Source organism: Lytechinus pictus, chromosome 9 (assembly GCF_037042905.1).
Source record: "Lytechinus pictus isolate F3 Inbred chromosome 9, Lp3.0, whole genome shotgun sequence".
NCBI classification, from domain to species: Eukaryota; Metazoa; Echinodermata; class Echinoidea; order Temnopleuroida; family Toxopneustidae; genus Lytechinus; species Lytechinus pictus.
Genome location: NC_087253.1, coordinates 20,350,379 through 20,374,915, shown reverse-complemented (window position 1 = coordinate 20,374,915; position 24,537 = coordinate 20,350,379). Strand labels below are relative to the sequence as shown.

General features: G+C 35.2%; 1 protein-coding gene across 2 annotated transcripts in view; it reads left to right on the top strand.

Annotated features, from left to right (window-relative positions):
- Positions 1–24,096, top strand: part of LOC129268142 (acyl-CoA synthetase short-chain family member 3, mitochondrial-like) — a 69,594-nt gene extending 45,498 nt beyond the window's left edge. For both annotated transcript variants that reach the window (XM_064104898.1, XM_064104897.1), the window contains 7 exons: positions 1,452–1,547; positions 2,629–2,692; positions 3,325–3,406; positions 4,299–4,421; positions 8,307–8,406; positions 16,896–17,071; positions 18,243–24,096. In XM_064104898.1, coding sequence (XP_063960968.1) covers positions 1,452–1,547; positions 2,629–2,692; positions 3,325–3,406; positions 4,299–4,421; positions 8,307–8,406; positions 16,896–17,071; positions 18,243–18,323 — 722 coding nt within the window. In that variant the 3' untranslated portion in view covers positions 18,324–24,096. The remainder of the gene's footprint in view (positions 1–1,451; positions 1,548–2,628; positions 2,693–3,324; positions 3,407–4,298; positions 4,422–8,306; positions 8,407–16,895; positions 17,072–18,242) is intronic.
- The last annotated feature ends 441 nt before the right edge of the window (positions 24,097–24,537 follow it).

Sequence of the window (24,537 nt, the reverse complement as noted above, 5' to 3'; positions counted from 1 at the left end):
CAAAAGTTAAAAGAGACCTGTGGGACCTTATTTGCTTTTAGTAGAGACAGGAAAGATGAATTGTTTAAAAATAGCCACATTTTTTAGATTTTGCAATTTATTATTTTATTTTTTTGATGATGGAAAAAAACACAAAATTTTATCAATATTGTGATTTTTCTATTGGAATTTGAAACTTTATAGATTACTTTTTAAGAAAATTTGACTGCTTAAGTGAAATCTGAAACTTCATTTTTTCTCGAAAGTGAACATTTTCCATGGAATTGCCCATTTACAGTTTGCTGGAGGACTGTCATTATAGCAGATTGCTGGAAAAAAAAATGATGACCCCGGAATAAAACTCATTGAATTAATACATACATTTATATAGCAGAATGGAAATGTTATTTTGTTCAAAATCTTATAATGATGAAGATGGATGCGATATGAACGAGGATGATGGTGATAATGGTGAATTATCTTATGAGGTCTTTTATTTTGTCGACAACTGCTCATTAAAGGTCAAATTGACTGTACAAAAATGTTGATTTGGATCAAGAGAGAAAAATCAAACAAACATAAATTGAATGTAAAACAAGAAAGCCATTTCATTTAAAGTTATGACATTTTAAAGTTTTGCTTGTATTTCACATAACAGTTCTATGCACAACTCAGTGCAGGGAAGAATAGGGATTAATTGAGTAGATAGAAGTACATGTACCAGTGATATTCCAAAAAACTAGCATTTAATTCTTTTGAAATAGAAACACTATGATTGATTAGTGGTGTTGATGACACTGTGGTCGACCAATCTCTCAGGAATGTCGTGAATGAGTGACATCATAATAAGGGCGCTACTTGAATGAGAAATTGTAAAGGAAATCTATGAATTGCCATACATGAAACAGGTAATTTTCTCTGTTATGAGAAAGACATGTAGTACAGTGTATCATGAATTGTATGATAATAATCATGGCTTGCGACATTTATACAGTTTAGCGCTTAATACATATGTTTCTAAGCACTGCCAGGGAATAATTTTGCTTTACAAATTTGAAAACATTTTGGTCATATTAAGAGAAAAGCTCTCAACTACAGTCCTATGTAAAAATATGCTATACAAAAGACTTTATGTGTAGCAGTCTTAAAAAAATGTAGAGCAAATTGCGATGCGATACCAGGAAAATGATTCCCTGACTGCATATTATGAGCCCTTTTGGCACAGCTACTCTGATCAGACGCTCAAGCATTCAAGGAATTTCTTGCTACCGGGTACCCATTTACTACCCCTGGGTGGAGAGTGGCAAATGTAGACTTGCCGGAGGATGGGATTTGAACCCCGGACCTTGTGGCTTAAAGTCCGAAAACTGAGCCACCACACCTCAATTGTATGAATTGCCACATTTGGAATTGATAACTTTCTCTGTACAACTTTTGAAACAACATTTTTTCTTACTTTATTGATCAACTAGAAACTGGATGGGCGATGACGCATACAGCTGTAGGACTTGGAGAGGATTTATACCCAAGACATGGAGTCACTGGTAAACCTGTGCCTGGATGGGATGGTAAGCTTATACACCGAAACCTTTTCTTTTTTTAAATTTCTAAATTGTGTTGCTACAATACACAAGTCAATGGGACAATCATGGTTTTGTGTGGTATGTTCGAATATCTTCCATCAGAGCTTCATTTTTAACATATCTTTGCTTTTTAGTTGTATGGGATGAATTTGACCTTAAATGTTCCATTTGAATGATTTATTTTGCCCATTTTACTGAATAAAATCATGATAATTGGTTCAAATCTAAGTCCAATATGACACTTGTACCTAGTGCAAGTTACTAACTCATTAATAGTATAAATTATTACAGTCCTGTGATGAAAAGTTGCTCTTGAATTATTTTTGCTATGATATGAGACCCCCCCAAAGAAGAAAATATATATATGCACATCGAGAAGTTACATTTTTATTTTCATGAAAATAAGATAATAGAGGTGGAAAGTAGTATTCCATACATTGGTGGACTGAAATTCTGGTTTACTAGTCGTCTAGAATTATAAAGCTATTTATGAAATGGAAAAAGGAAGATAGGGGAGATAGGAAGGAAGTCATAGATTGAGTGTATTGTGAATGAAATTTGGTTAAACTTGTTTTTAGAGGAAAAATAAAAATCAGACAAGTGGATATCATATGTGAAAGTTTGAACAATATCTGACAAGCAATAAGAAAGTTATGATGTAAAAAAAGTTATAAAAGTTGGTAAATAATAACTCTACCCCTGGAGACTTGAAATTGGCTGCATATATGTGATGTCACGTGATGTAATGCAAGGACTACTTTTCCATGTACATTAAATAGCTAAAATGCATTTTTTATATTTTTTTATATAATAAGTTACCGCTACATAAAAGACAAGTCAGTATAAATCAACCAAAATGGGTATTAAAGAGAAAAATATAAAGTATATTACAAAAAAAAATCAATATCAAATAGGTGTAGAATTTTCATTGCATGTGTGTTCAAATAAAAGCCAACTCATTCACCCCCATATCTTCATGTATAAGTTTTATAAACATGGAGGTATTGGAAATCATACAGAGCAAGAAATCTAACATTGTTATTACTGTTCTTCTTTCCTTTAATAGTGAGAGTTTTAGATGAGACGGGCCAAGAAGCACCTCGCGGTGAACTAGGAAATATTTGCATCAAGTAAGTTTATTCACTCTAACCTTTTCTGTAGTTTCTTTGCATGGTGACAAAAAAATCCATGCTTTCTGGCCTGAAGGAATGTCAGTTTTCATTCAAGTTCTAGTAATTGGCAATTGTTTTCATGATCTAGCAGATGAGATAATGCCTTCAGATATTTTCTCCTCCTCAATTTTGGATTAAACAGTTGTAACAATTCTCCTTAAAGATAAATGCCAGTTGTGTTAACGATCTCCAAATCAGTTTGATAAAATCCAATGAAATGACCACCCAAGTGTTTGCATCAATAAATAAATAAAAAAGCCAAAAGGCTCCGGGAAAATATATGTAATTGCTGAGAAATGAACAAAATATGCACGGAATTCCATAAATTTCGGGTATTTTTCTGAACAATATTAATGCACTGCCCCACATATGCATTTTTGTGTTAGTAATCATCAGAATTATCGGTTTTCAGCTAAGATTCCATGATTTCACAAAGATAAGTTTACTTCAATGTACCAGAACTAGATCTACAATGTATGATAATATTGTAGCATTTAACCTTGATTTTAAAGACTTTCTCATGAAACAACAATTGTTTGCTGCAACTACTTTCTTTTACCTATAATTTTGTTTCTTTTTTTGTTTATTAGATTGCCACTCCCACCTGCTGCCTTCACAACACTATGGGGCAGTCATGAAAGATATATCAAGACCTACTTTGAAAAATATCCAGTAAGTACTTGCAGATCTACTAGATCTGCTTTTTTCACTGGTTAAAAATTTCCAGATGCAACCACAATTTTGCTTCCAAAGGGCATACAAGGGAGAGCATGACTTGATTGCTATGCGAACCCTTTATTTGAGGAAAGTGGTCTGAATATGCAGCCTAAGGTCCCTGTAATTGACTTGTGTACTTCTTCATTCACAAATTAAAACAATTTCATATGAGCTAGTCTTGTATAAAGACCCAATTGTTGATAAAGTTTCAATCAGGGTAAGTGCCTGCAGACTAAAATTACTATCACATTTGATGTTTTTAGACAAGTTATCACTTTGTAAGTGATCTAGGTAAGCTAGTTTTTCATAGCAAAACAGCAGCAAGCTTCAAGGCTGCTGTTGAACATCAGTTCAACCATTCCGAGTTGTTTTCATTAGCCCTCTGTCTTTCCTTTACATTTTCATACAAATAATGCACAGGAATTAGTGGTGATGTAGTACATTTGAGGTACTTACAAGCTGTGACCACCACATGGTGCTAGTGCCAAGTGCTTTTGCATAACAGTTTTAAGATCTGAGATGCCTGCATTATTTATAACATCACAAATCAAAACCTGTGCATTAGTTGTTTTATTTAATTGTTCAATTGTGATTACCCCCTCACATCACTACTTTAGGCGTGTGCATTGTTTGTTTTATAATACAAGTTTATAGAACAGGCTGTACAAATTTTTGTGGATTGCACATTTGTGCATCTGTTTTCTTTTTATATGACATTACAGACTTAGCCATAGATTATGAGGCATGGCTGCGTAAGCATGCTTTTGGTAGTGGAAGAGCAACTTCCACAGCATGTACATCGTAAAGCGATACTTGATGATTATGACTAATTATTATTTTTCTCTAGGGTTACTACGACACGATGGACGCTGGTGTCCATTCTGAAGACGGTTACATCGCTATTCAAGCTAGAGTTGATGATGTCATCAGCGTTGCTGGACATCGTATCGCTGCAAGTGCTATTGAAGAGGTATTAATTTTTCTTGAATTGCACAAAGTACCCTTCCTATGCTCATTTACTAGTTGAAGGTCAAGTCCACCCTAGAAATATGTTGATTTGAATCAATAGAGAAAAATCACACTAGCGTAAGGCTCATTTGCATACTGACCGGGATGTTTATATAACTATTTTGTGAAATTAAGCGAAACTTTAAAATGTCATACATACCTGCCAACCAGTACGTTTTTTCTTTAAAAATATGTTTGTTTTTTTTAAAAGGTAACTTGTTTTTTTTTTCAACCATTTTGTTTAAACCAGGGTGAGATATACATATGTTTAAATGTTTTTTTTTTCATCTGCAAGAGCAGTGCGCATTTTAGCTTGCATGCAGATTGAGCGCTGCGATGAGCGAGTGCGCCACACATTTTATTATGAAATACATTTTTTTGGGGAAAAATACACTTTTTTATCACAGAATACACTTTTTCATTCCCAGAGGTTGGCAGGTCTGGTCATAACTTTCTAATTTTACATTCGATTTTGATGAAATTTTCAGTGTAATGCTTGTTTGAGTTTTCTCTTTTTATTCAAATCAACTTTTTGTTGGGGTGGACTTGTCCTTTAAGTTGAATATATTGTTAGGGAATTTTATTTTGACAGATAATCTTTTAGTGTGGTAATGAATTCAATTATTGAATGGCTGATTTAGCAATTAAATTAAATACATGTACCTGATATGCAGCAAAAAGACTGAAATTATTCATGTTCACAATAAAAATATAAAGTCTATCAATGGGCAACAAAGAAAAACATCATATATAGGTACATGGAAGAAGTTACAGTAAGCTTATTAAGTAAATAAATAAATACATTTTCTTTTAACCCTAATTCTCCCGGGGGGGGGGGGGGCCATTATGGCCCCCCCCCCTCGACAATTTTTGCGATATATCTGCTGCGCAAAACTTTTTGACCTCGCCGCTCACTGACTTTTTACTTTCAAGTCTTGCGCAAATTTTGAGACCAAATTTGTGACGCCCGACGACATTACGCAACATTATGTAAGTGCATGTCAGACCCAAAATTGCTCATAAACGTGATTTCATGTACAAATCCAATGCAAATTGTGTATTTGGCCAAAATTCATAAATGTATCATTATTTCTACTTTTAATGATCAAACTTAATTAATTTTGCCTTGTTTATGATTAGAATTAAGTCTGGAACGATTTCCATTGAAAAAACAATAAAAAACAAAAAGTAAAAAAACAAAGAAATACATAAGAAATTTAAAAAACAATAAAATACATAAGAAATCGGTCTTGGTACCAGAATTTTTTTCATTCACAATTGTTAGGAATGCTATAAAGAATATTTTCACCCAAAAAATAGCATTCTAGGAGCTTTATTTAGTGAATTAGAGCAAAAAGTATGATTTCATGAATAAATTAGCATAATTAATTCATATGAAATAAAAATATATGAATTCAGTGAAATTTACCAATGCAACTGCGTAGATTACGTCATTCTCTACCATCATGCAAATTTTCGTTGTGATCGCGCAATCCACGGCTGAGATCTTAAGGGGGGGGGCCATAATGCCCCCCCCCCCCCCCCCCGGAATGAGATGAATCAGAATACCCCGGGAGATTGAGGGTTAAGTAATTGTAAAGCTATTCAAAATGAAATAAAATTGAATGTACAAGATTAAAATACATATTAAAATGGCTTGATAAGTGTGATAATTCTATGTTGTGTTCTTATTTTTTAAAGAAGGCCTAGACTATATCTAACTAAAAGCAAGTAATCAACAAAACTGAGTGTTCTTTAATAGCCAGACTTTAATAAATCACCTCATTGTAGTCACCTAAATACTATTTCACCGTTTAATGCTTTTAGCTAGCGTTGAACAGGGGGTTATAGTAGAATGCTGTACCATTCCAAGTCAATGATGAAACTATTTCACTGTTGTGTTTTTAGGCTATGGTGGAACAGGGGATATAGTAGAATGCTGTACCATTTCAGTCAATAATAAACACTATTTCACTGTTATGTTTTTAGGCTATGGTGGAGCAGGGGGATATAGTACAATGCTGTACCATACCAGTCAATAATAAACACTATTTCACTGTTATGTTTTCAGGCTATGGTGGAACAGGGGGATATAGTACAATGCTGTACCATACCAGTCAATAATAAACACTATTTCACTGTTATGTTTTCAGGCTATGGTGGAACAGGGGGATATAGTACAATGCTGTACCATACCAGTCAATAATAAACACTATTTCACTGTTATGTTTTTAGGCTATGGTGGAACAGGGGGATATAGTACAATGCTGTACCATTTCAGTCAATAATAAACACTATTTCACTGTTATGTTTTCAGGCTATGGTGGAACAGGGGGATATAGTACAATGCTGTACCATACCAGTCAATAATAAACACTATTTCACTGTTATGTTTTCAGGCTATGGTGGAACAGGGGGATATAGTACAATGCTGTACCATACCAGTCAATAATAAACACTATTTCACTGTTATGTTTTCAGGCTATGGTGGAACAGGGGGATATAGTGAAATGCTGTACCATACCAGTCAATAATAAACACTATTTCACTGTTATGTTTTCAGGCTATGGTTGAACAGGGGGATATAGTGAAATTCTGTACCATACCAAGTCAATAATCAAACTATTTCACTGTTGTGCTTTCAGGCTATGGTGGAACAGGGGGATATAGTGGAATGCTGTACCATACCAGTCAATAATAAACACTATTTTATTGTTATGTTTTCAGGCTATGGTAGAACAGGGGGATAAAGTAGAATGCTGTACCATTCCAGTCAGTAATAAACACTATTTCACTGTTATGTTTTCAGGCTATGGTTGAACAGGGGGATATAGTGGAATGCTGTACCATACCAGTCAATAATAAACATTATAATATTATATTTCGGTGCCTCCAATAGTACCATTCACTTCGGGGCTGCGCCCCTCAGTGAATAGTACTATTCTGGAGTCACCTCTTGCCCATAGTTTTAACCAGAAACTCTCAAAGCAAAGTATATTTGTATACTATTTCATTGTTATGTTTTCAGGCTATGGTTGAACAGGGGGATATAGTAGAATGCTGTACCATTCCAGTCAATGATAAACACTATTTCACTGTTGTGTTTTCAGGCTATGGTGGAACAGGGGGATATAGTACAATGCTGTACCATACCAGTCAATAATAAACACTATTTCACTGTTATGTTTTCAGGCTATGGTGGAACAGGGGGATATAGTACAATGCTGTACCATACCAGTCAATAATAAACACTATTTCACTGTTATGTTTTCAGGCTATGGTGGAACAGGGGGATATAGTGAAATGCTGTACCATACCAGTCAATAATAAACACTATTTCACTGTTATGTTTTCAGGCTATGGTTGAACAGGGCGATATAGTAGAATGCTGTACCATACCAGTAAATAATAAACACTATTTCACTGTTATGTTTTCAGGCTATGGTTGAACAGGGGGATATAGTACAATGCTGTACCATACCAGTCAATAATCAAACTATTTCACTGTTATGTTTTCAGGCTATGGTTGAACAGGGCGATATAGTAGAATGCTGTACCATACCAGTAAATAATAAACACTATTTCACTGTTATGTTTTCAGGCTATGGTTGAACAGGGGGATATCGTGGAATGCTGTACCATTCCAGTCAATAATAAACACTATTTCATTGTTATGTTTTCAGGCTATGGTTGAACAGGGGGATATAGTAGAATGCTGTACCATTCCTGTCAATGATAAACACTATTACATTGTTATGTTTTCAGGCTATGGTTGAACAGGGGGATATAGTGGAATGCTGTACCACTCCAGTCAATGATAAACACTATTTCATTGTTATGTTTTCAGGCTATGGTTGAACAGGGGGATATAGTGGAATGCTGTACCATTCCAGTCAATGATAAACTCAAAGGACAGGTGCCAGTCGGACTCTGCGTCCTCAAGAAAAGTAAGTGATATAATATTGTTTTGAAGTAAAAGCCATTTCGCATACTGCTGTCCATGGTATGATTTTCTCTGGCATCAATCATTCAGGACCAAGAGGGAACTGATGCTTTATCTTTTTATTTCCAGTAACTAACAACATTAAACCACTTTTTAGAAAATATCGACTTTGGAAGAACACTTCCTATTCGGAATGTGAATTTTACTCGCGTAATAGCAGCTGATTGCATGTTGTTTTATTTCAACTTTCCAGATCAACTATTTCCCAAACACGAGCATGGCGTCTTTGCTTTGACTTAAAAAAAAATTATTTTAATTAAGAATTCTATTTCTACCCTCATTTCTTATTTATTTGGATGATTCAGAAGCTGAAAAATAAATTTTACCAATACTTTGTCAGTTATGAGTAGGAAATTTACGTCTTGTCTATTTACTTTGATTAAATGAATAACAATTATGACTGATTACAACTACGATCAATTATTGCCATATACTTCCAGATCGACTATTTTCTGAATGCGGTCATGGAGTTGCTTTGCTTAACTTTGACTTTTTGATCTTTTCTGTTTCTTACAATATTTTTACCCTCATTTCTTTTATTCATTTCAACATTTCAGGGCCCTGTTGCATAAAATTTACTATTATGGAAACTTTGCCATCCAATGGTAGCTACCATGGTAACACTGACCAACAGCCAATCACAATCAAGGATTCCATGCAAGTTATAAGTGTATGGCAAGTTACTATAATGGTAACTTTTATGCAACGGGGCCCAGAAAGTGAAAAATGAATTTTATTATTACTTTGTCAGTTATAAGGAATGAATTTTTGTCTTGTCTTAAAAAACAACCAATTAAAACTAGATTAATTACGGCCAAATACGTATTCATCCACACTGTTATACAGAGATCTGCTTCAAATGTCCCCCCATTCTTTGAAGAAAAAATAAAATAAAAAATAAAAAATTAATGCTTATAAAAACTTTGGAAGTGATAAGAATCGAATCACAGACAAGGCTAATGCTTTCGTATTGGATTTATAAATATTTTGTGTGGAATTCTTTTTGTGCTTAATCACAAACCAATAAAAAGTTTATTATTTTATGTTCAAATAATGGTTTCCCAATCAATTCAGTTTGTGATCAAGGGCACTTTATACTGTACATGTAAATGCGCCTGGCTTGATTTGGTTTGGTCTGGTTCTGAAATGCCAAGTTCAGCGAAGTTCTGTTCGCTCCGGCCGTTCGCTTCAGCAGTTTGGCTACAGCACTACATGTAGCTGCAAATTATTTAATTACAAGGGGGACTTGTTTTTATATAGATATGAAATATTTTTTATTTCATGTAATAGCAAAATAAAAACCAAAGTTGGGAGCATTACATCATCAGCCAACCCAGGGGTGGATCAAGCATTTTCCAAAGGGGGGGGGGCACATTTTCCTTACAAAAAAAATTGACAAGCAACAAAAAAATAAACAAAAATTAAAAAAAAGTTTTTCAACCTAAAATAACATTTCATCCACGGAAATTTTTGTCTAGCCTGCATAGCAGAGCGAGACTATAGTCGCAGCTTTTCCGACGGCGGCGGCGTCATCGTCAACAATGAAATCTTAACCAAGGTTACGTTTTTTAAGGGCCATCATAACTTCTGAAGTAAATGGACCTAGTTCATGAAACTTGGATATGACTTACAAATTTTGTGGATTTATTTTATGAAACTTGTACAAAGAGCAATCAAGTATCCCTGAACATCCTGTGCGAGATTCAAGTCACATGACCAAGATCAAAGGTCATTTAAGGTCAATGAACTTTGGCCGTGTTGACAATATTTGTTGAATCTTTAAATAAACTGAAGAGTGAATAGAAAATTAAGTAAACTTACACTCCCTTTTTGTCTCGCCTGCATAGCAGAGCGAGACGATAGGCGCCGCTTTTCTGACGGTGGTGTCGTCGTCGTCAACATTGAAATCTTAACCAAGGTTAAAGTTTTGAAATGTCATCATAACTTAGAAAGTATATGGACCTAGTTCATGAAACTTGAACATAAGGGTAATCAAGTATGACTGAACATCCTGCTTGAGTTTCAGGTCACATGACCAAGGTCAAAGGTCATGTAGGGTCAATGAACTTAGACCATGTTGGGGGAATCAATATTGAAATCTTAACCAAGGTTAAGTTTTTGAAATGTTGTCATAACTTAGAAAGTATATGGACCTATTTCATGAAACTTAGACATAATGGTAATCAAGTATTACTGAACATCCTGCCAGAGTTTAGGTCACATGACCAAGGTCAAAGGTCACTTTAGGGTCAACAAACGTTGACCATGTTGGGGGTCTTTGTGGCAATGTCATCATAACTTTGACATTTTATGGATCTAGTTCATGAAACTTAGACGTAAGAGCAAGTAAGTATCCCTGAACATCTTGTGCGAGTTTCATGTCACATGATCTAGGTCAAAGGTCATTTAGGGTCAATGAACTTTGATAATGTTGAGGGTTTTGGTGGAATTATCATAACTTTATAGTTTATAGAGCTAGTTCATGAAACTTGGGAGTTAAGAGTTACCATGTATCCATGAATATCTTGTGCTTGTTTCTGGTCACATGACCAAAATCAAAGGTTATTTAGGGTCAATGAACTTTGGCCATATTTGGGGTATTTGTTGAATTTGCATCATAACTTAGAAAGTGTATAGATCTACACATGTAGTTTATGAAACATAGACATACATGTAAGGGTAATCAAGTATGAATGATTGTTATGCACATGTCTTAGGTCACATGATCATGGTCATAGGTCATGTTGGGTCAATGGACATAGTATTCTTTTGTGAATAATTATTTCATAGCTGTTTTCAAAGTCAGCACTGCTACTAATCGAATCGCGTAATGCAGGCGAGACTGCCAGAGGCATTCCACTTGTTTAGATGGTAGATCAGATTGTTTTATGTGACAGAGCCATACGGAAGATATTTATGAAAAAAGATCATCTAAATTTAATACGAGTATTTTCTTTAGAATTACAGTCTAAAGCCTTTTTATAACCATGTCTGAAATCAGATATAATGCAAAAGCCGGTAGTCTGTTTAAGAGTTTAGTGATTTCTTTCCAATTTCCACCAAGTGATAAAGCGGGAAGAATTTTTAGTATTTTTGTATCATATACATTCCTGTCCTATTTATAGTGTGAAGTCCTGGGTTGTTTTTCAGTGCAGTGGACATGTATGTTAAGTATACATGCATGTACTGTATACACAAGTTTAGACACAATTCCAGCATGGACTTTCGTCTAGAGTTGATATGTGAATTTTAACTCTTTTGACCATCGATAGGAAATCTGCATGTTTTTCTTTTTTTTGCATTCTTACATACATGTATGTTGCTAAGGGTAATTGGAAGTGCCTCTGGAAATAATTGGTCCATGATATGAGCTTTATTACAAGAACATAGGGCGGGGGTATTAATCATCTTCAGAAACGTGTTTGTCTCCCTCTGCTGATAAGGCCAGGACAGTTTGTGCTAGGATATAATATTTTTTAAGCCATTAAATATGAAAATTAAATTATGGATTGTAAATGAGGAGGAATGGCACCTCTGCCTCAAGATAAAAAGGTGTTACATTGGTGATGGTCAGGTTTAGGTCAATTTGATGGCCAAGTTGAAAATTAAATGACCTTTAGATTTGTTGGGTAGCAAGAAATTACAATGCCTTGCTGCTGTTTCATTATCATTTTGTTCATGTGGTTCTTAGTTTTGCTCCCCCCCCCCCCCATTCACCATCTTTGTCGTCTTCTTCCTTTCCTTGTTTTTCTTTCACTTCTATTTTTATTCTATTTTTTTCTCTAATGAAAACTAATTTTTCCTTCTTCTCCATCTTCCTCCTCCAACTTCTTCTTCTGATTGATTCTCTTCTTCTTCCTTTTTCTTCTTCTACATCTTCCTCTTCCTCTTTTCTTCTTCTTATTCTTATTCTACTTCTTCTTCTTCCTCCTCTTCACTTCCCCTTTCCCTTCTTTTTCCCCTTCCTCATCCTCAGAGTCAGAAATGAAACGCTCCAAAAGGATTAAAAAAAAAAAAAACAATGTCTCTATTTCTGGTGAAAATGCAATGCGTTTTGAAATTTCTCTTGGCAAAATAAAGTTTGCTTGAAGTAGAATCTCTCATAACTCTTATGTGAAACAAACAATGAAATCAAGATCTCAAATTGTTTAATATCTTGATATTTGTTGAAAAATTAAAGAGTAAAACATTATTCCATATTAAGTCCATTATGCATGAGATTACACTGTATGTGGACTTATGCTTCAACAGATCACCATCATTCAAATTCTTTCCATCTTCAAATTCACCTTTTAAAACAACAAAATTTAACAATATTTCATTTTAGACAGTGATGAATATTTATCAGGATTGGACATTATTATTTCATTAGGACAACAACTGGCACATCATTGTTAAAAGGTATGATACTATATATTCATATACAGTGTATGATGCTGGAGCAATAAGATATAGATCTGTTAACTCATGAAACTTGAGTCGCGGAACTTTATCTTAGGGGCTTGATAGTGATGCATCAATGGAGGAGGAGCCGTGGTGTGGTGGTTCTGACTCTCGCCTCGTAATCAGAGGGTCGTGTGTTCGAATCCCACCGTGGTCTGGCATCCTTTTGCAAGGCATTAATCCACACTTTGCCACTCTCGACCCAGGTGCTAAATGGGTACCCAGTAGGATGTGAAAGTCATTGTAGCTTGTCCAGTACTGCGTGTGCCTCACCGGCGAATGACTGGAATACTCCCCAGGGAGTGGAGTATGTGCACACATTGTTTGCGGGAATGACTGATAGAATCTGATGACCTGGGTAATAATAATGTATATCTGAAAGCGTTTAGACACGTCGTTCCGATGTAAAGCGCTATATAAAAGCTGATTACTATCAATATGTAAACTTTGTCTGCTCTGCCCCACCCTACATTGCAACCATGAACTTTACTGGTTTAACGCGCCACACCCTCTTGTTAATCCTGCAATAGGGTAGCTTCTCTTTAAAATTCATGTTTCCCTGATAAAATCTGTCTGTAAAATGTTTCCTGTGGTAGCTCAAAAAGCCCCCCCCCCCCCACCCACCATATCTCCCATTACATGTAGGCCTATACATTGTTTTTTAACCTTGCCCTAAAATATTTCTCAGCTCTGGCATATGTTTGCTTTTTTTCACTTTTTTTCACTTTTTATAGATCTTTAGCTACCCACTCTTTTTGTTCTCTCTCTCCCCAGCCCTCTCTCTTGTCCTCCCCCTCTCCACCTCTTTTTCCTTTTCTCTATCTCCATGCCCCCTCTACTCTCAGTCACTCATTCTTCCCATACCTCCTACGTGTACCCCTCCTTCCCTCCCCCTTCCTCTCTTTGTTTATTTCTCTCCTCCCCCTCTTTCTAATTCTCCATCATTCCCTATTATTTAACATACTGTACTTCTCCACCTTTCTCTCTCCTTCTCTTTCTAATCATCTATTAATCCCAATTATTGTACACTGTACATTCTGTTCTCCACCCCCCCCCCTCTCTTTCTCTTCTCCATCACCTTCTGTTATTCTGCTAGATGTACCCCTTCCTTGTATATGTACCTACCTCAATCATTTCCATTTTTCTTCATTTGATCTTTACTTCCATCTTATCCTACAGTATTTACAGGACAAAATACAGAACACGCTGCATATACATGTAGGTCTACCCCTTCCCTTGGCTCCGGTTAAACAATATGAAACATAAACATTTCAACAAAGTGCAACTTTGTAAAAAAAAAAAAAAAAAAAAAACTACCGTATTGTTATCACAAATGCTTATTCCTTGTATTAATCTTGAGGAGTCTATGATGTTATCACTACCAACGTGCGTACATTATCTCTCCCTAACGGTGTTGGGAGATGACAGTTTGCTTGTCAAGATCGCTATCTCGTACCGTCCCTGGTCTTTGGAGGCTCCAGATGCCTATCAATCGGCAACGTAACAACAGGGCCGTCTCACAAGGCATTGCGATTGATCTGATCAGTCACAACAATGGGAAGCCAACAACCCCAACATCTAAAATGCATGGCTTATTTTCTAATTTTAATTTTGATTGGTCTAAAGATAATTCGTCCAAATACCAACAAGTATTTGGTGTACCATCACTCCGTCCACTATCCGCAGTGTCTAATTGCCATTTCGTCTGCTCCCCGTTCCGTTGAATAACCAGTTGGTCCAACCTGGGGTCCGTTGCAGAAAGAGTTGCGTTTAAACGCAAGTCAAAAAATCAATCGCAAGTCCCAAATGCGCGCTGTTGATTGGTTGAAAATCAAGTTGCGCATGATTTTTAGAGTTGCGATTGATTGCAACTCTTTCTGCAACGGGCCCCTGTTATGATAGAAAATAGTCATAGACGAACTGGTGATTAGACAAAGTGAATATTGGAATAGATGCTTGTCAGACAGATTGTTGGATGGAATGGCATTAGAATAAATGAAAGTAGACCGTGTGGTGAGTGGACGAGTTGGCAATAGATAAATTGGAAATCCACTGAATGCATACATGTACACCTATTAAGTGTTTCCTAAATATTTTGTATGAAATCATTGTTTTATTATTTAAAACATACATGTATCAGTGTTCTCCTCATTGCTACCAAAGGGTCCATTTGTAAATTTGCTTTATGAAGAATTATGAGATTGATCATGTCATAGTTGAGATTGATTGGGTCAATCTTTAACCTTTTATAAGTCAGCGCCAAGATATAATTCTTGATAATTTTCTTTAACCATTTCAGACAGGCTGTGCACTGTTTTATAAATGCCGAGGCTTTCATTAAGTGTTCTTAAAATATTGAGATCTGTTCTCTTAAAGGGAAAGTTCATCTTGTTTTTTCTTTTAAAAATGAGCATAAGAGCAGAAAACTGAGGGAAACATATCAATTGATTTTGTGTAAACCCATTGATGAATTGGATAGATCTGGAAATTCAAAGTTTTGTTTTTTGACAACTCATTAAATATGCCAGCAGCTCCCCTGTACATGTATGTACTCTGTATAGTGTCAGTGATATGGATGTGATATACTCTCAGTATATTGAAAATATACTGAAAATTTTCTACTCTATTCTAAGTACATTGTATATTGAAAATATACTGAGAAATAATTAAACCTCGTATTTGAATAATTTGGATGTATTACATAACTGATTTTATCCAAATTAATGACCAAAATGGGGTGATTATTTTGTCAAAATGATAATTGAAGTTAAAAATTATAATTTTTCTGTCTCGAGAATTCAGCCAAATGCACAGCCTACTCATAAAGTTGTCAATTTAGGATTTTTCGAAACTGACATAATTTGTTTATATAGACTTGTAGCTTATTTCTGGTTAGATTTCATTCAAACTCATCAAACAGTTTTTCGCCTTTCTCTCTTGCCACCCCGAAGCCAGCAATAAATCGTTCAAAATGCATTTTGAAATTTTTATTGAGCTTGAAAAATAGCTCATCCTCAGCTTCAAAATTATATGAACATGTAGATGTAAATAGCTTGTCAAAATTGATCAACAGCAACTCGTTCAATACTTGATTGAATGTAAATTTAAATTTAGAAGAGAGCTTTAAAGGATAAGGAGAATGAACGTTTGAAGTTTCTGGTTCACCTGAGCATGAGATGTTCACACTGCAATTGTGACACATCCGAGCAGTCCAAAGATTCCCCATTAACTCTTAATGTGCCATTCACTGTAATCAGCCATTCACTGTAATCAGCGAGTGCCACATTTTTTCAAAGAGTCTATATTTGATTGTTTCATTTATAAAAAAGGGAATCAAGCTTGAGACAATAATGCTAAACCTCTTGACCATATTAAGCTGAACTGAACAATGGAATCACCCATGCATGCAATGCACTCCTCAAAATGCAATAGGCATAACAATAGCTGTATGACCATTGCACAAAAATGTGTTCGTGGCACTTCAGTGGATGCACAGATATGTGTTCATGGCATGTTAAGGCTTAAATTATCAATGCCAGTTATGGTAATGATCTCAAAATTAGTTCAAACAGAATCCAATAAAATGACTATCCAAGTGTTTGAATGTATGATAGAAAAATATGTGGCAAATGGCTCGGGAAGAAAAGGTGTAATTGCTGAGAAATCGCAAAAAGAGCACAGCATTCAAGATTGATTTATTGGTTCATTAATTGTCTGGTCTTTTTCCGAGCAATATCAATACACTGTCCTACATGTATATACTTTTCTGTGTTAATGATCTTCATAGTTATTTGTTTTTCAGCTGAGATTTCACTATTAGAAATTAGGTTTATGTAATGTACCTGATCTAGATCTCTGGTGATATGGTGACAATTCAATCTTGATCTTAAAGACTTTCTCATGAAACCAGTCTTTACTGCAACCTCACTTGTTTACCTTTTGCCTTTAACACTAAATTTGTCTTCCTCTTTTGAAATGATTTTTTCTCAGACGTCAACAAGCCGGAAAAGCAGATCGTTGATGAGGTGATTGCCATTGTACGCTCTAACGTCGGACCCGTAGCATTCTTCAAGAGGGCTGTCATTGTTAGTAAGCTACCAAGGACTAGATCTGGAAAGATTACTCGAGGAGTACTCGCTAAGATGGTCAATGGCGAAGAGTTCAACGTAGGTGTTACGTAATCATCATTTGTTTTGCTGCAGGATTGTTAATAAATTGAAACTTGAAAGTTTGTGGTCTGTATTCTCAAAAGAGGTTTCAATTTTACCATATGCAAAACCATAGCAGATCCTAAGTATTGCGCTTCAATGAGGTCTCTTCTCCAAAGCGCCCATTTATCAAAATATGTAGTTTTAAAGGGATGGTCTGGGCTGTAAATATTTATAACTCAATAAATAGAGTAGAATTCACTGAGCAAAATGTCGAAATTTCATCAAATCGGATAAAAAATAACGGAAGTTATTGAATTTTAAAAATTTTGTGAAAACGGTCGTCATAAATATTCATTAGGGGGGCTGATGATGTCACACCTCCACTTGTTCTTTTGTATTTTATTCTATGAAATAAGGTTTATTCAAATTTTTTCCTCCAAGAACTAGAAAATTGGATTGACAAGTGATTTAGTGCATTAGATATTTATTTCATTTATTTCATTATTATTTCATATTTCATTATAAGGGAGACATATTATTCACACAAGTATGAAATAATGAAAAAATTATGATTTTATGTAATAACATAAGAAAACAGAAAGTGGAGGTGTGACATCATCAGCCCACCTAATGAATATTCATGACGACTGTTTAAAAAAAATATTGCTAAACTTTAAACTTCATTAACTTTATTATTTGTTATCCGATTTAGATGAATTTTTCGGCATTTTGCTCAGTGAATTCTACTCTATGTATTAAGATATAAATATTTTCAGCCCGGACCATCCCTTTAAGTGAACCCCAAACTTGTTTCTCAGTCTTAGAAGTTCTTTAAAGCTCTCACTGATTTTTTTCTGCATTCAAGAAATTGATTGTGTGTTTGATTATTGATCAATTATGGCAAGTCATTATTATATCAATCCTTTGGATGTGCTTTTTCAAGCTCATTGAAAATCTCTAAACTCACTATGCAAGTAGGTGACTAATACCTCAGTCACATTTCCCCTACGGCAAGTAGAAAAAACAGCTGTTTGAACATTTTTTGTACCAGCTACAATATAACGGTTGTTTTCGACGTGTCGTACAGCTGCCTTAGGGGAAAAGTGACTGACTCGGGTTTGGGATGGCGGGTCATAGTTGAAGTTAGATGTGATATTTGAATTTTTATCTCATTTTCATCCTTCAGATCCCCCCAACGATCGAAGATGCTACTGCATACGAAGTAGTGAAGACTGCTTTGGTAGCAGATGGGATAATGAAGGAATAGACAGCACGAAAGTCAAGGAGTGAGACAGTGTCTTATCATTGACAACAAGAAAGTCAATGAGTGGGACAGTGTCTTATCGAAGACAGCACAAAAGTCAAAGAGTGGGACAGTGTCTGACCAAACGCTGCAGCTGGTACATATTTTCAAATTTTAAAATGGCGGAATTTATCCTCTTATGCTTTTTAGTGTCTTGCAGAATTATATTGATGTACATACATTATAGGCACACGTGTTTGCCAGTTTAGAGTCATTAAATAAAAAATTTGATATAAAAAACATGGTTTATAGATTATGCATATACATGACTCTATACCGATTGCTAAAATTTGATAATTCTATTTTAATTTTATTTTTTTAATCTCTAAGCAATTTTCTAAATGGCTTTGATTCAAGGAGGAATTTTGCGTAATATCAATGATTTCTTTTTCCTTTCTTGGTTTTAATTATGTTCTGTTAGATGTTTATATTGCCAAGTCAGGGCCATGTTGCATAAAAGGTACTATTATGGTAACTTTGCCATCCAATGGTAACTACCATGGCAACGCCGATCAACAGCCAATCAAAATCAAGGATTCCATGGAAGTTACCATTGCATGGCAAAGATACCATAATGGTAACTCTTATGCAACGGGCCCCTGGACATTGAAGCCTCACTCTTTGGTGTGATCACTCCAGATGACTAATTTTGTGTGCTAATATGTTGCTTGTCTCTGGCTAAGTGGATTGTAACGTGACATAATTGAAGTTATCGTTGATAATCATTTTAAAGTATCACAGACTTGTGTTTCTAACGATATTCTTCACTTCACTGAAGGCTTACAATATTTCTTAAGGAATGCTTTGTTTATCTTTGCTCTCTGCTCATGTTGGCGTTTGCCAGAGGAATCTGTATTTTTGGGTTGTCCATTTGTCTTTCTGATTCGATATCGTTATAAATCATTGAAAAATATTAGGTACTAGTTGACCTTTGTCTTTGAGGGTAATACGTTTTGCAAAAGAAGGTTTACAAGGATGAGGAATGCTGTATGGATTGTTATCATGCACCCCGTCTGCCGTACATGTACATTTAGGTGGTTGCCATGGTATTTTGTGTCTTTCGGGTATTTGCCCGTCTTAATTGATATTGCTTGGCTATATAAACTACATGTAACTTCAAAATTCAACTCATGTATGTTCTTGGGAGTGACAATTGTTTTGTTACATTTTTGGTTTACGGGGTCAAAGGTTAGATATCACTATAGCCAAGAGTGGTTTTAGGGATAAACTTTGACCCCTGCCTGTACATGAGCAAAGAAGGGGTCATTAAATCTTAGAGGTCAGGAGGTCAAAATCCTAAGGTCACTGAGGCCATATTATAATTGGCTTTGTCTATGCAAGAAATGAACTGTTAGACAGATCAACTTTTAACTGTTCAACAGATCATCTTTAAACTGTAAAAGAAAGTGTAAATATGGGAGCGGGGATACTCTGACTTGATTATGTGGTAAAAAGGTCAAAGGTCACAGAGCCTGAGACGTCATTGTTTGCTTGAAAATGACTTCTTTCAATAAATAGATAACCCTTCTACTGATCAACTTCAGGTTGACTCATCAACATGTACATGAATCTACATGATAATGTAGATTTGAAAAGGTCAGAGGTTACATGGTTCATTCTCACAACAACTAAACATCAGTGTGAACTTTGCTGTCATCTGATGCAAATTAGAGGTCAAAGGTTATGAAGAGTATATCTCGCTGTAAAGATGAATCCGGATTGGACTTGGTTCATGAATGAAATTATTGGAGATACCTAAGTATTATAATTTATGACTATGATATCTGATATGAAATTTTGAATTCCTTATTTGGTCATGCCAGTTCTTAATAATTTCAGAGAGCTGTGTTTCTTTTTTTTTTATTCTCTAGTATGGTGCTGATTTGAGAATTCTTATGATAAATATAACAATATATAAATAAATGTAATATGAATCTATGTGAAAGTATATAATATCCTATATACAGTGTATATATATATTTTTTTAATTTTTAATTCAAAATACAGCACACAGTGAAGGAAAAGTATTTGGTAGTACATCCAAGTATTCATATTCTGTCAGTAGATATACCTTTGTCAGCTCCACTGACAAAGGTTTTAGTAGTTTTACCTGATGAATTAACGACCTCCTTTTCCATGGAGGATGTTTTATATCTTGTACAACAACCATTTACAATTTCTTTATGAGTGATATTTTTCCTTAATTGAAATATGGTGGCACAAAATTTAACTTTAAAAAAAATATTTTTTTTTAAACAAATGTTTTATAATGTACAATCATGTGCAGAAAGAATCTGAAATGTAAGTGACAGTAAAATTTTGAAGAAAACATTCAATGTTGAGAAAGCTCAAGGAGAGAGAGACAGAAAGAAAAAAGAGTGTGTGTGTGTGTGTGTGTGTGTAGGGGGTATTCATTATATCTAAGAAAGATTCATCACATCTAAGAAAGCATACCTGCCTAGTATTAATAATAATAATAATGGTGGCTACTTATATAGCGCACAGGTCCACCTTTCGGTGCTCATGGCGCTTCAAGGAAAATAAACACAAAACACAACAATAGAAAACAAAAAAAGAATAGAATTTGTATTGATGTTAATATACGCCCAGATTTTTAAGCCGGGTTTAACTTTAATAGACCATGGTCTAATTATTAGGGGAAGCCAAACCTGTCAAAATTTGTTAACATTGAATGCTTCTTATACCCCTTTCATAAACCCATCCTCCAATTAGCCGCCTAAGAGTAATGCGGATAATTCAATAAAAATTGTGTTCACAAACTCCGAAAATAATCCGCACTATTTTTACGAGTGCCCGTCCTGAAAAAGGCGGATAATCGTCATGGCAACCGCACACACCCCCTCCGATGTGGTTGTAATGGAAAAGGGTGACCTTGTGACCGCACCATGGCAATTATCCGCATTACTTTGGAATGCGTTCATAAAGTCAAAATCTGGTCCCGATGCCGCTATTATGCGAATAATTGCAGCATCAAAATAATGCGGATAACTCTGGTCCTCCTCCGATTTTACGACAAAATTATGCTGCTATTAGCCGCATAATTGGTTTTATGAAAGGGGTATTATGTTCACTGCGCCTTTTCCTAATTCTTTAATGGTGAAGACAACTATCTTATTTTATCTTTCCAGACAGTTAAGAATGATTTGAGAGTCAAATGAGCTGATACTATGAACCTCTACTGTTATGGATTTATGTCACAATTGGCTATCCATAGTTAAACCACAACTTTAAACCACAGCTTAAATGAAACCCGACTCTAGAATACGGGTCATAGAGTATATATGATGAAATGATTTTTCATGTAGATGCTTCTATTAGCACAAATCCATGTGTAATTGGTCACACCTGTCCAGGCCAAACCTGGTTCAACAAAGTTGGACTTGCTTGGCAAAAAACATGAATAAAACAAAAGGGAGTAGATGAATGATCAGTTCAATAATCCATAAAATCTTGTGGATGACATTATTTGTGAAGATTTTGAAAACTATGTAGATGTATTTAAATGGCCGTCCAATCTTGAAATAATGTACTTCATCTAGAATTGAAATTACCTTTTATGTGATGTGATTGCAAATATACATATTCTTATCTTTTTAAGCTATTTTACCTGTCATGGTGTATGTGGTATGCTGTCTAGAGAAGGGGTGGTGGAAGGGGCTGGATAGATTTTCCAAATCTACCCTGTTCACAAAATTTGGACTAATATCTACTCAAAAAATCTGTGCCAGACTCGGTTTTAATTTCTTTGCACGCTGAAAACATGGGGGATAATGTTGACAATTCTTGTGCATCAGGATTTTTGTGTATCGATTCTCTAGATGTTACCCATGAAGTTTAGGCAGTTTTTTTTCTTTCCTATGCTGCAATTTTGCACATTCCTGCAATCTTAACAATTATTTTTTGGCTTTTTGATACAGAGATTAGGAAGGAAAGTAAGTTTTATTAAGATTGTGAAATTTGTTTGGAGGAATGTGAAAAATTTAAGCTTTTGCGTGCATAGCGTTAAAATAATCCCAAAGGTCGAATAGTATTATAAGGCTTGGATCTTTCCTTTCCTTGATTCTTTATCTTCTTGACCCCCCTCCCATGGCCCTGGGAAGCAGGGGTGTTGGGATGCTGAGGCACCCCCCAAGATTTGCCTGGGGTGATGTGCGTGTTACTCACAAAAGGTAGCACCCCCTTGAAATTTGGTTAGCTAAAACAGCATAAAATAGAAATTTAACAAAAATGTCCTTCATTTTTTAGTGAAAATCTTTTTTTTGGTCAAAATTTAAACCATCACCCCTTAAAAACAAAATTATTTACAGTGCCCTGACTCCCCCCCCCCCCTTTAAACATCATGCATACTGCTATTGTAGTTATCAACCATGAATTCTCTTTTAAGATGTGATAATTTATTACGAAATGTTTATGAAATGTACGAGATTGCCAAATTTTTGATATAATTATATTCTAATGATTTGTTGTGAATCCACAATGTAAACTGTGTCAGTATTACAGTCCATTTCAGATTGTGGAATACAATTCATCTTGTGATCTAGATCATTGATCAGTTTTTCTAATTGTGTATTTGATTAGAAGCAATATATGTCTGGCTGGTCAACCCCAGCATGTGTCAATTGCCAAAATAATGTTGAGGGGCTACATTCTATTACTGCTGTAAACACTGAGAGAAAATGAACGATATGAACCATATTTTGGAGTGGGGGAATAGTTTAGCTATGTTTAGTACCCTATATCATCGGATCTTCATGCTTTAATTGTTAAAAGATTATAACTTCATTAACAAAATGGATTTGCGTTACAAAGTTTGTTTTACACCACCCGTGATGATAAGGAAAAAAATAACTCATTTTTCTGATATCAACATGATGTTATGAATCAGCTTTAACAAAATACAAGATGAATTGAATGATTTTTTCACTTGGATTATTCTTGTGTGTTGTGAGGTTTCTTGTGCATATAGGGGCTGTTTGGAACAGTATGAAAATTGGATTGCAAATATTTTCAAATTTTATATATCGCCTGTAGCTATCGCCAATCAGCTTCAAAATTGACAAATCACTTGTTGCTTGTGCAATTCCATTATATGTTGTTAAAAAAATAATTGACCAACGATCCAGTTGATTGTAATTATTGGTTTCTTGTGACAGCCACTCTGTCCAAGGCATGCTTCAAAAGGATATATTATTAATTGCAACTAATAGTTAATTTTGGTATTTTACTTACACTTGAATTACAATCGCTTCTAAATATATTGTGAAAGCCCCAACGTCTGGGGCACGTTTCATTAAAAATAAGGTTGATTATTGCAATTTTGCCATTATTAGAAGTATCATGGAAATCGTAATTTTGATGTGCTTATGAGTCCAGTTACCATGGTTACTATGGTAATTATTGTGACAAAGTTACCTTAATTGTGCATCCTTTGTGAAATAGGCCTCAGATGTTCGCTCGGTTCAAGATTGATCTTTGACCCATTGGATCGCACAGTTTGTGGTGCGTAGGCTTGAAGTTAATATTTAATGAACCTTGTATTGAATCGACAATTTTATCACTGCTTAATATGTCTTCCAATGGCTATTGATTTTACAAGACAAAGTATTCTGCCAATTATTGATACAAAATTATTTCTATATTTCATATACGTGTGAGGGGTTCTGTAGTACTTTTAAAAAATTGTGTGCCATAAACTGCCTTCAATGAGGAGAAGTGATGTGATCTTTTCTCTCTTTGTTTGTTATTGTCATGTATAGCGCATGTATTAATGGGTTGCATGGTTTAGTATGAAAGTAAATCCTGCCCAAGGAGAAGTAATAGGGAGAATGTTTTAAATGTTGGGGGAAAAGAAGAAATACATGTACACCTGTATATAGTTTGTGGGTGTGTGCGGTTTGGCTAGGTGCAGGTGTTAATTTGTGTGGGGGGGGGGGGGGCTGGTCATATGAATAAGTTTAAAATGCCTATTAGATGACAAAATCAGTAACATACATTTCCATATCTCCGGTATAAGCCATGTGATTTCAGACAGGGTTGGGCCGCCCAAGGGCATTTTGCTAGGGGACCAGATGACCTTTTATTACTTAAATTGCATGGGCAATAATAAATATTTATATAGCGCCATCTATCTAAAAATAATCTATTCCGAGGCGCATTG